Source organism: Aquila chrysaetos, chromosome 15 (assembly GCF_900496995.4).
Source record: "Aquila chrysaetos chrysaetos chromosome 15, bAquChr1.4, whole genome shotgun sequence".
Lineage (NCBI taxonomy): Eukaryota > Metazoa > Chordata > Aves > Accipitriformes > Accipitridae > Aquila > Aquila chrysaetos.
Genome location: NC_044018.1, coordinates 930,872 through 944,227, shown reverse-complemented (window position 1 = coordinate 944,227; position 13,356 = coordinate 930,872). Strand labels below are relative to the sequence as shown.

At 40.4% G+C, this 13,356-nt stretch overlaps 1 protein-coding gene across 1 annotated transcript in view; it reads right to left on the bottom strand.

Annotated features, from left to right (window-relative positions):
- RAB10 (RAB10, member RAS oncogene family) overlaps positions 1-13,356 on the bottom strand; it is a 47,094-nt gene that overhangs the window by 19,000 nt on the left and 14,738 nt on the right. The window contains exon 2 of the mRNA XM_030036863.2: positions 1,024-1,084. Within this exon, the coding sequence (XP_029892723.1) occupies positions 1,024-1,084 (61 nt within the window). The remainder of the gene's footprint in view (positions 1-1,023; positions 1,085-13,356) is intronic.

Sequence of the window (13,356 nt, the reverse complement as noted above, 5' to 3'; positions counted from 1 at the left end):
GGCTATGCAGTTCATACAACAAAATCAACTTCAACAAGTCTTTCCCTTGCAGGGCACAAAGCAAAATAACTAAGTTGGCCAACTTCTGCTTGCAGGACTGGGATACAAGAAACAACTGAGACACAAAGTGGACACTCAGAGTGATGGTAACGAGAAGGATTCAGAAAACATTCATTAGGAAGGATAATAATTCAGCCAGTTTTCCTCAGACAGAGGAAGACCAGTGCTTCCTTCCAACTGGAACCCATTCATCTGCATCTACAAACATCATCAAGCCATAAAAGATTTTTATTAGTGGGGGAAAAAAATGGGCAAATTCAAGTTCAAATTCTGTACTCTCAGTAAAGCTGAAGAATGCACCAGCAATATGTGTACATGGTTGAGGAGGGAGTCTAAACAAACATGCAGGCTAGGAAAAGCCATTAGCTTTCCTGACCTGACTTGTTACAGGGCTATTAGAAGAAAAATCTCTAGTTAGACATGCACAGCAAGCTAAAAGGGAAGAGTTTAAGTTTTGCCTCATGTTAGACTTTCCTACAGAAATGCAGCCATGTTTTCAGCCAGCTGAGAAACTCTCCACCGTTTACCACTGAGAAACATAAAATAAGTGCAGACGTGGATTACACTTTCTTGCTGACACAAAGCAAGGCTACTAGTCAATTTATAGCCATAGATTCGAGGCAAGTCCTAATTTTAAAATTCCAGTTTTAAAACACTTCCCACTAAATCACAGACTGCGAGGATCCTGTCCTCCCAAATGGGAGATTTGCCAACAGCCTGTCCAAAGGAGCAGTCAGTAACAGTGGTTACAAACACAACACAGAGATCTCTTCCTCATTTCTTAAAAAATGTTCAGGGGAATACACACAGAGCTTTACCACTACTGAAAATACAAAACACAGTTACAAAATTAGATACCTGAATGTAATTCCAGAAAGAGTAAACTCTTCTCACAAAAACCTGCCTCTGAAAGAAGCCATCCAGAAGGATGCCACCCCATAGCTTCTTGGGTATATTACTTACCATATCTGTAGCTTGATCTTCTTTCCTTGTAATTCAACAGTTTTAATCTTGAAGTCTATCCCTAAAATAAACAAACACATAAATAAGTAATTAGTATTTATTTACAAAAAAGCAATTCCACATAAGTTCACAACTGCTCCAGACAGAAGAGCAGCTTTTTTCTTCTTTTACTGTAATGTCAGGTAAACCAAGGATGTCCAAGTAAGCTGGAACACAAGAGGAGCGTGCCGACCAATGCAAACAGGGCCTCAAAGCGTCTACAATCCGTCAATGGACACCTTCAGCTAACACTGTTAAGATGATCTGACTTACAAAAGCTTTTAAGTTCCTTGCTTATTTTTAAGAAATAAAAATACCAGGTTTTTGCAATTTTTCTGGAGAACTTCCAAAACCAAGAAATTTGGGAGTTTGGGTATAAATTTAAACACCCTAAATAAACAGCAAGCTTTCCTGTTTTCTAAAAACATTCTTTCCCCCAAAATGATTAAACCACATATTTTGCATATGCTGAAAAATTATGTGAAATATTGTGGTGAACTTTTATTTTTATTTTTTTACTCTTAAGACCTAATCCTTGTGATACCACCATTTCAGAAACCTCTCAAAAAAAAAAAAAAAAAAAAAGCCAGTTTTCTCCAAGATTCTCCTTTCCATTAATCTTGTTCAAGTAATCTACCTGTAAGAATAACCTTAACTACAGAAATCCTAATGCTTGTTACCTGTTTAACATAACTCAAAGCAGTCAGGGCAAGAGCCTACACCAGAGCATGTGACAAGACTCCAGCCTATTAAGAAGAGTCATCTTGCTTTTTACACCGTTGAAACAAGCAGCAGAAACCCTAAATAGTCTCTTGAGCTAAACACACACATGCATGGTTTATAGACAGTCAACCTCAAGCTTCAATAATGTAAGCAGAAGGGTTTAAGCAACATGAAGCTTTCAACCAGCAATAAAAAGCAAGTTATCAGCATAAGCTGGCACCCAACTGCCATGTCTCTTTGTCTGGTTCCAGCCCTGCTCTAGCCTCTGACGTGGTACAAGCAAAGTCAGGACTTGACAGAAGTGTGCAACCAGGATTCTCAAAACTCAGAGTAAGCAGAGACCATTTTGACAGAGCATGAGTAAGGTTTTTACTTTTAATACCAACTAATACAAAATAATTCACATTAATTTGTGGCAAAGCTGAAATGGTATCGCAAGGAAGTTAGTTAACTACGGGGTTTGCAAGGACTGAGGAGATGAAGGAGAGCTGTCCTGTGAAGTCTTAGGAAAGAAGAAACTATCAAACCGAAGACAGATCATTAGCCAAGATCAATACTGCAACCAGTATTTAATATTTTCATTATTAATTCTGGTATAATAAATTGTCCTATTTGAAGTCTACTACTTACAAAAGTGAAAGGCACAGTACAAAGGACGATTAAAATAAGAAACTAATGATCTTGAAGACAGAATAAAAACAAGGGACAGGTGTCAGCAGTGCAAAATGCAAAATTACATGCCTGTTAACTAAGAATTTCTTCTGTGAACCAGCAGCTGTTTTCAGATGACAACAAAGAAAGACTGAAGGCTGAGAGATTACCATTTTACTTTCACAGAATAATGATGATCTGATGGAGAGGCAACTCTAGAATAAGCAAATACAACCTTGCAGGCACCTGGTGAGAAATTTCCATCCCAGGCAGGGAAACATGAATACCACTGTGTAAGACCTTAGTGAAACCTCATTTGTGCAATGTGTGCAAACTAATTGCTCTTCCCCAGAAGAGATGGGCTCAGAGGCAGATGCCACGCAAGACAAGCCAGGATGAGGACCTCCCGCACCAGCTCCTCCATAGCAGAAGAGGCTTGAGGACCATGTCTTGTTCCAACCTTCTCTTCCCAAACCTGCCTACAAGAATTAGTAGCACAGACTACATCAGAGGAGCAGGAACATTACAGGCCATCTTCTCAAAATGCTCTGACAGTAATTAGATGCCAGAGTTCTGACTTTCAATTCAAATCAGAGAAACACCGCTGATAGTTTTTCATGCTTTCCAAAAATCTGTTTATATTTAGACTTTTTAAAAGGCAGCAGCTGCAATCACAAACTTCCCTCCTAAATCTACAAGGTCATTTCATACCAAGTAAGATTAAATAGAATTTATGAAACACACTATTATGTAAGAAGTCTGCATGGAAAGTCTGCTTTGAACTCCACCAAGTCCAACTCCTTTTAGCTTTATATACTGTACACACTACTTCATTTTAACATTGAAATATTAAATTAGTAAAATCTTTCACATAAAAATCAGGATACCAGAGCCTCTCCGGAAAGGCTACACAATTTTAGATGGGGGGGGGGGGGGGGGGGGGGGGAAGAACCCCCCCCCCCACAGGCCTGCGTAGCACAGGGCAGGAACAGGGATAGCACTTGCTAGATGGACACCTATCGCGTATGCAGTCAAAAAGAAAAATGGAGAATAACCCTTAAATTAATACCAAATGCAGCTCCTCGCAGAGCCTCATATGGTTACCAAGTATTTCATAAACATGAACTAGAGTGTAAAGGGGCAAAATTCCCCATTTCTAAGGATTTAAAGCAGTACAGGGACTAAAGGCTGAGGTTGTCCACTAATTCTAGGATGTCAGCTTGGGACCTTCAGACCTCCGTTTCAGGTCAGTGCTCCATTCTTTTCCAATTAGCCAAAGCAGTACAACATCATTCATGTTAAGTTAAATTTATTAATCAACATAGCTAGTATCATATGTATGTGGTTTGAAAAATAAACCCGCTGAATGATTAATAGCCAACATACAAAATTGCCCCAAATACACTTAACTATCCCCACGTTTTGCAGCATTTAACCAAGTTGTTTGCTACGATGTAGCGCTCCACAGCAACACTATTGAACAAATGAAAACAGCATTTGCCAAAAGATCATAAATAAAAGTATTTTATACAACAACACTTACTTTTACGTTCTGCCCAGATAAAGCAGGATGTTTGACAGCCACTTTTTATGCGTTAAGATAAAGTAAGCTATTAACCCAGCCAAGGAAATTAACTCTTCTCTGTACTGTGACGGATTTAACTAACTCCAGTATCTGGGGATAAAATAAATCTTCTAATCCCATGTTATACTCAGCTTCCATTCCAATTACAATATAATACTAGTTCAGCCTTCGTAACAGAAAGATTGTTATAAATAGCAATGACTATTTGCCTCTAAATACTTTCAAAGTAGTTTTGACAGACTGGAAAAACGAGACTTCTGCATTGTTATAATGTCCATTCAGTTCTAGGTCTTTCCAAAGAAGTCACCAGCAACATTGTGCTGGCAGAAACACAAAGGCTTCAGAGAGAAGAGATTACAAGTATGGGGAGTTTCTAGTAACATTAAGTTCAGGAAAGAGTTTAAGAGGGTAACGGGCAGAAAAATTGAATGGCGTGCAGAATGGACATACCACTATCACAGGAGGATAATGACAGAACTACTGAATTAAAGAGGAGCATGAAATTACTCCCTCATTAAGTGTTGGTAAGATATTCATCAACTTCAACAAGGCAAACTGGAATTCACAGAAAAACGTGGAAGTATACTGCCAGCCTATTAAACACTTAATTTAACTCCATACTTCCAAATAAAAAATTGGAAATGTTTGTTACGCTTCAGTATAGCTCACACAGTTTAACAATGAAGTTTCCTTACAGGCAGATCATTCCAGGTTTCTGGCTCACTTCTGGGTTTCCTTCCAATTTCAAGTCTTGTACCAGTTGCTTATAGCAACATATGGGCCCAGGTCTGACCAAAAACTGAACTCACAGCTTTAAAAAAAGACAGAAGCTATTTATGGATTCTTTAGGTTACTGGTCTTCAAGTATCAAGGCTTAAGAAGTACCATTAGCTGATCTCATGGTATGTGCAAACAAGGTCTGCCCTCACACAAATATTGAAAGTCACTTCTGCCTAGTCACTGTAAACACGCAGACCAAGAGGAGTTTCAGAAGCTGGAAGGTCAGACTTGTGCATCAGGCACCGAAGTCAAGCTCTTCCCTCCCTACATCAGCAGAGGTTATTGTCAATGACACCTGACAAAACATTCTAGCTTTATTCATGTAAGTGTAAATATCTGAATGTCTTGGTCAATACAGAACTATTTGCTCAATGGTTTTGAGTTTCCATTGCTCTCAGGCGAAAGACATTAATGAAGACCCAGGACTTGCGTCAGCAGAACAGTGTGTTTTAAATCCATAATCACTGCATCCAAACAGTTCTATATCACTTTACACCTTCTCAAGCCCCTGCCAAGGTTTTGTAAAGATCACTTTTCTGTTCCTAAATCACAAACCAACTATTCTTGAAAAGTGAAAGACAGAATGCCATCAGTACAAGAGGGAGGGAGAAAAAGTTATTTTCCAGTCCATTTCAGAGCTACAAATGATGAGCTAGCCCTTTTCAGACAGCACGAATTTTGTTTGCATTCTTTGCAAACAAAGACACCATTCAGCTGGATGAGGATGCTGGGCAGTAGGAAGCAGAATGTAGGGCAAGAGAGGGGCAATGCTGCAGTGCTAGGAGCCTGACAGTCAACCTGCACGTCAAATCACCATCAACTGCAGACCATAAGCAGCATATAAATAGGTGCATTTTGTATTTCATTTGTTAGTAACTGCTTTGCAAATGTACTTTAATAGCACTATGTATTTTCAAGTCAGGAAAGAAAAGCAAACATGCACAAATTTATACTCAAGTCTTGTGCCTTCGAGCTACCCACCTTTGTGTTACAGGCTCTGACAATAGCAAGTATTTTTCTTAACAGTGTACTTAAACTGCAGCCATCAACACTTGAATTAACACAGCAGAACTCAGGCCATGTTCAAATTTTCTGATGAGGACTGGGAGCCATCTGGACAGCCCCTTTCACCTGCACCCCTCCCAGTGCTCAGCAATCCTGGAGAAGGTAAGGATCTCAGCCTGAGCTACAGCACTTTCTCCAAGGGTTTGAAGGTGCACCTGAACATCCCCCACACTAATCCACTTCAAACAACTAAAGCAAGGTGGAGCTCTTGCAAGTGCTTTAATAGCCACAAAAGGATATAAACCTTATCTTTACTGCCTAACTTCCTAGAAATTACAGCGTTAAGTAAAGAAAGTGACTGACCAGGCAGAAAGAAATCTATCTGCTATCTTTCTTTGAATTAACAACTTTCAAATTCACAAAGTCAAAAGGAACACAGCCTCATGACTTATGGCACATTAATACAAAGAGCACAAACGGTAACATATCCATAGTTAGCACATCACCACCACCACAGAAGCACAGAGAAAATCTGTATCCTTCAGGTATGTTTACAGCTTACTGTAGGGCCCAATAAACAGCCCTAAAATGTTTATTTAAAAAGCAAAAATGCAATAGAAGAAAACTTACCAAACAGCAGGAAAATACAGCAATAACTAAGCCTGGAAGCTTTTAAAAATCACAAAATTAACTTTGGGGCAGAGACCCTTGTAAAGCTTTGTCTAGTCTTTTTACACAGAACTATTTGATCATGAGATCCCATGATTCTCGAGCCAGATTTATTATTTTTTAAGTCTTCCTCAAGCCTAACACCTTAATGCAGAAGATGACTTCTAAAACTCCTAAGCCAGAGACTGCTTTAGAAAGTTTATTAATGTCTAGAGCACAACACTAATAAAAAGTTGATTCCTCCAATCCCTCCCAATAACAAGCTTTCCAAGTATATCAAGTCCAGAATTATAAACTCTCCGAAGGCAACCTAAGTCTTGCAAACAAGCTTTAATAGATCAGAATGTTATTTTACTACGAATAAGCAGACATTAACATTTGTTATCAATGAAGTAGTTAAGATCAAATATTTTGTAAGAAACCTTCAGATGTAAATATACTTTCTCTTTCCAAAGAAAGCCCAACACAAGCCTATCACAGGCAAGAGATGAGAGTTCTGGTTTTAATTAAGCTCTTAATGATCTCAGTTACTACTTAGGTCTTTCAAAATATTTATTCTACAAGGTATTCATACCTGCACAGTATGAGTATACAACATTCTCAACCACACTCAACATTTTAAGTGCCAACACTACTTTTCAGAGGCTTTATACAAATTAGATTTCTAAAGTTTCTCTGCCTGCTTCACACCTTCAGCACAGAATAAATTTTCAACCCTGGGTTTTCCAGGTGTCACACCCAATACTGGGACTTGGGACTTTGCTGAGACAATGCTTTGCACTTGGTGTGAAAGGTGGTTGAAGCACAAGATTCAGACAGAGGAGTTTATTTTGGAGGAGCAATAGCAAACCCCAGGCCAGGTGAGCATTTAGCGCCTAGGCACGCTGGCACCACTTGATTCCAGCTCTACAGAGACCCGTGCAAGTACACACAGATTACACAAACATATACAAACCTGTTTTAAAGAACCTTAACTCCTCATTTAAAAAAAAAAAAAAAAAAAAACCAACAAAAAAAACCAAACCCAAAAAAACCAAACTTGCTTCTTAGCAAAACTTCGATTGAACTGTTTTGATACTGCAGTGACTTCTTAAAAGCAGTTCATTTATAGCTAACAAACTTAGAGAAGTTAGATTATCCAGTAATTATCTCAATTCTCATTCCTCAGAAGGAAATACTTTATTGTGGCCTTTCAGTACCTAAAGGGGGCCTATAAGGAAGACAGAGTCAAACTTTTTAGCAGGGCCTGTAGCAGTAGAACAAGAGATAATGGTTTTAAACTAAAAGAGGGGAGATTCAGGCTAGATATAAGGAAGAAATTCTTTACACTGAGCATGGTGAGACACTGGTCCAGGTTGCCCAGAGAGGTGGTCGATGCCCCATCCCTGGAACCATTCAAGCTCAGGTTGGACGGGGCTCTGAGCAACCTGATCTGGTTGAAGATGTCCCTGCTCATGGCAGGGGGTTGGACTAGATGACTTTTAAAGGTCCCTTCCCACCCAAACCATTCTGCGATTTGATGACTCTATGAAATCCAAGGACTGCTTTTTCCCAGACGGCCTCTCGCCTCGCCTGCGGCAGGGCTTCTCCCTGTGCTAGACAGAGCGCAGTTCTTACTCTTAGCAAGGGCTGCCAGGAAGGCAGCTGCAGGGCCCACAGGAGCAGCCTCTCTACAGCTCCCTGGGATGTCTCCTTTCTCTTATCCACAACAGGTAAGAAAGGAATAGGCATCCATCACAAAGTGCCACTTGTAAGACTCACAACTTTTTGATAAGAGTATTCAGGAATACTTTGCACATCTGCAAACTAATCACCATTCAGACTGTTCTGGAAGAGAAACTCAAGCTATTCACAGACTCATCCTTTGGCAAAAGCTTGAGTGAAAGTATAAGTTTTATCAGAGAGCAAAATTCAGCTGACGCAGTAAGGAACAGGAGGAAGCTTTAGGCTAGCTGGGACAAGCCTCTGCAGTCATGGCAATTCTTTCTGAAATACAGATTTGCTACCTTTGGCAAAAAGCATGGCATTCAGCTGCAGATGAGAGAAAACACCAGTAACAGGTCTCTAAAATGAGCTGGAACCCACATTATCCTCCCCTATTGCTTGTGGCTTACATCTCACATGAACATCTCTAACAGGTGGATCCCTGTGCCTATTAATTCTTTGTGAAGTGTTCTTTCTCAGGAGAAAACTGCAATAAAACAATAAAAGGAGACACTAGACAAAGTCTCAAAACTCTTGCTCACTGAAGCAAGTCCGAACGAGATTATCAGAGATTGAGACAACAAGGAAACCTGAAAACCTGGACTACTTGGCTTCTTTTAAGCAGTAGTGAGAAATTGTAGATCCAGGTAAGGAACTGATACTTTAGGTCATAACTACTTTCTCTAACAAGACACTTATTCATCAGGAGCGAGGGATTACATTGCATTTGAACTCTTGTCTTTAGCCCTGATCACGTGTAGCATGGTCAGCTACTTGGGAAAAGAGAAAGACAGCGTGACCAGCAACAAAAAAGGAGCGATCGAATGAAAACAAGGAGAAGCCTATGATGCTTGAGTCTGACAAGATGCAAACACACAGTGCCCTTAATTTAAACCTAGCAGGCAATACTGATTTTGCTCATGCCTTTGTAGGAGAACGTACAAACAGCTATCATGGCAGCTCCACACCTCTTGGTTTTACAGTACTGAATCTACCCACCTCTCCAGCTTTCAAATACATTTAATCTCATGAGTAAACAAGATAGTAACTAAGTAAATAAGATAGCTAGTCTTCCTCTTTCAGGAGAAAGCTCACTTCACATGCATGCTTATCTGCCAATTTTCTTTTGTGTGTGTGTACACACACATACATACAATGCAAACGTATCTCCAGCCTCCCATACATACATGCTTGTATGTATATCAGTACTTGTATGTATCTCTTCTACACTTCCGTGTGGCAATGAATTCTTTGAAGAAATAGAAAAAATAGTATTGCTGAACACAAACTTCCATGTAAAACAAACAGCTCCCCTCTTGCTTTGGAAAGGTGAAAACCAAGATGACTGAATACAAGTTCAGCCAAAATCATTCAAGTCCTCAGGGTCCCCTTAGTGTCCTAGCCTCACCAACATCTTTCATGGCTCTCCCGGAGAGCTGTAGTCGGTCACGGATCACCCACCGCAACGCTAACCTACCGCAGGATGCAAATCAGGTCAGACACCCCACGAGGGATACAGGTGTCTCAGGACCAGGCTATCTTTAGGCAGCTCATTTCAGAGCCAAGTACCTCACGTTTTACCCAGTGCTTGCCCATGCTGTGTTCTCCACCTGCAGGTGGGGAACTGGGGAAGAACAGGGTGAAAGGAAGGAGTTGAGTGGCCAGAAACAAAGCTCTACACAAGTTCTGGTTAGTAGTTACAACTGCAACCCCAGCAGCAGTTCCTACCCTTACAAAAGCCAGGGCAAGTTACTTAACGTCTCTCAAGTCAATTTTATCACCTTCATTTCAATAAAAACAGTCTCAAGCTGTTGTCTGAGCTGACACATGGAGCAAGCTATGCTTTCCAGCAAGACTCTTCCTTTTGTCTCATTTTTCTTGACTTCACACTAAAACCTGCAAGTGCGCCAACTACTGCAGGCGACTCCAGAAGCTGAAGGGACATTAACCACTACAAGCAAACACTGTTGTAAGACAAAGCAAAAATGAGGCACCTATATGAAAGAAAATTAATAATAAATTTAATAATTAATAGAAGTTTTTTCAAAAGCTAACAAGATGTTTCTGAAGTTGCCTGTTCTGGTTAGTGGAAGGGAACAAATGGGAGGGGGAAAACAAAAGGAAAACTGTACCAGGTAGCAACCATCAGTCAGTGACTGAGTTATTGTTCTGCTCTCAAGGTAATTTTCGTTTCTCTGCAAAAACAAAACTGTATATCCCAACACAGCAAGAAGCTTGTAAGTTGCTTTCCAAAAATTTAAGTTCAGCAGTGCTCATCAGAAGAACACAGCCAGATGCAGATGGAGAACAGAGGCTGCAAACAGGTATGTCTCACTAGCTGAATACATGGAGCCAGGCAATCCGATTCCTGCTATTAGCCTAAGATAACTCCATACAAACTGCTGCAAAACAAAATAAGTTACAAATAATGCAGGGTACCCACTGCACACAGATGACAGACAACACTTAGTGGTTACGTTAGACCATGTTGTAGATTCCCATTTATTTTAACTAAAGGCTATTAGCACACTGGTCAGATTTAAAATACCAAAAAAAAAAAGAAAAAAAAAAAAAGACTACAATTGTTCATGATACAAACTTCCATGAGAGAGTTTCCTTACAGTCTCCAAAGTTACAATGACTCAGGACTCCTATTCAAGCGCAGGCTAGGGAGCACCTATGTAACTTGTTCAGGCATAGCAGCCCAGTGCCAGGACCAGTGAGCAGAGCCTCAGCAGTCGCAGCAAAGGGACCCCAGAAAATGCACTGAGGCAGTGCAGGACTCCCAGAGCCACCACGTGGAGAAGGCTGCTGGGAGAACCAGCAGCAGCCCCCCAAGACCAACATGGAAGGTATCCGGAATCACAGAGCCAGTGACATTGAAATGGCCTCTTGGCTGTCTTCGCTGTCCTCTTCTAAACCTTTAATTCCATCATTTTTGACATTCTGTGACCAGTAACGAAGTACTAGAGATATGAGCAGACTATGGATTTATGCAGTAGTAAAACAGAAATGCAATGAATTCACATTTCACTGTTTCATCTCTGCACTAAGATTTTCCTAGTGCAGAGTGTGCAAACTAGAGCAGCAACAAGAACTCACTCTTCCTGCTCTGCAAGGTTTCAAGTTGTGACAATTCAGCATTTACAGAGCACCAGAAGTTACATCTAAATAAAGTAACACATACCTTACATGAAACCTTAGGAAACATACACTTAGTTAATTCTAGTAGTCTAAGAAAGTTCCACAACAACTGGGTAAGGGAAAAAAACCAGGAAGGTAAGTGTCCTGTTTGTGAGCCCAGTTTTGATGGAGCTAGGCCTGGGAAGACCACGGTAACAGAACCAAGTGATTTAATTACTTTAATTCCACCGACGACAAATGATGTGATTAGTGCTACTTTCCGCCCCCTTCTTTCCAGTCACTGGTGTCAATCCTCCCATGTTCAGATTGAGTCTATCTCCTAGAGGCCTCTCCCTTCCCAAAGGACCTTCCCCAAGCACTCTACCAGTCACCCATTCACTGAACAATGCGCCATTTACGTAACCCATTGCATATTTTGTTTTAGTATCCTCATGAACTATCACCTGAGTAAACATTCACTCCTTTATCTCCAGGTCACCAGCCTCAATCCACATCACCTCAACAGCAACTGCTACACAGAACTGTTTTTCTTAGTAACATTCATATAGTAATAAGCAGAGAAACTACCAGGGGAACAGCTGTATCTTCAACTGCTAGGGACCCACCGTACCTGGAGTATGCTGAAAATTGGTATTTTTGTAGAGCAGGTATCTAGAAAAGTAATTATGACCAGACCTCTCTCTCCATAAAGATAAGTTAAAGATTCTTAACCAGTGATATTTGCTAGTGTGTCAGTGTCTATCTTAAACCACTCATTTAATTCGAGCATCTATTTTTAGGAATGCAGTAGATTCTCAAAATCCAAACAATCCACTTACCTTTAGCTTTTAACATAAAATTTGCTAAACTAGAGATTCTTTAAAAAAAAGTGTATTTCCTTTTCAATAGGCTGATCAAGTCCTATCAGCCCCTCCTAGTGACCCCCACGGCTCTTTCCTGAATCTTCAGGTTTTTGATATGATTTGATAGTATCTTTATAAAACTGCCTTTACAGGCTAAGTTTCACTAATACCATATCAATACAGATAAATTCCAGAGTTGGTAACGTAAGGGAGAACACAGGACATCAGCAATAGCACTGTTGCCAGATCGCCTCCTACCAATTAATCTATTCTTAACGAAACAGATGACAATCCTGCAAGACGGCAGCTTCTTAGTGTGACCTACATTCTTCCATTCTAGGTGCCAGCATTTGTTGTGCTTTCAAATGCTGTCACACATCATGAACAAGTAACACTCAGTGTTGCAGGGATATTTGATTTATGCAGATCAACACTAACTGATATGGGGGACTCAGCTGAATATTCATTTTGGTGACAAATCCAATACTCTGGCTTAATCTCCCCAAAACAATAGAATGCCATTGTTATCCAGCCTGACCTCTTATCTGGGAAAGGCCACATATTGTAAATTCATTCACATCTTCACCGTTTGCAGAAATGGGGGATCCTCATGCCGCACTGCTGCCTCCCCACCCGCAGCTGCCTCGTCCGAGCTTTCCAAGCAGCCTGCCTCGTATTCCACCCGCAGCCACCAGCCAGTTCAGAGATGAACAACAATGTTCAGAATTACAAGACTCAGACCTACCAGAGTGAAGGACACTTTCCTAACTTGAAATTCTTTCTGAAGTGTTCCTCCTTCCCTTCAAAGCGGCAGACAAGTTGTGAGCATGCAAGCTTCCTTTGTGCATCAACTCGTTTCAAGGATGCATATTAAATCTAGGTGAAGACTACAGCCTTCTGGTGCACCAAAATTTTCTCTCGCTACTAGCCTCAATTGAAACATCCTCAACGATCATTCTTCAGATTTATATTAAAATCACAAGTTAACACCTACATGTTAATTCTGGAGTAAATCATTAGAAAAGTCAATATTGCTACCAGAAATTCTTTAAGAGCACTTGGGGGCAGTATTAAAAAAAAAAATTTAAAAACCCAAATAATCAAGGAGACAGAGGTATTGTGAATTGTCTGCTTTCCACACACCAGGTTGCTGCACCTACATAGCAACTGTGACCTTCCATGCCTCCACTA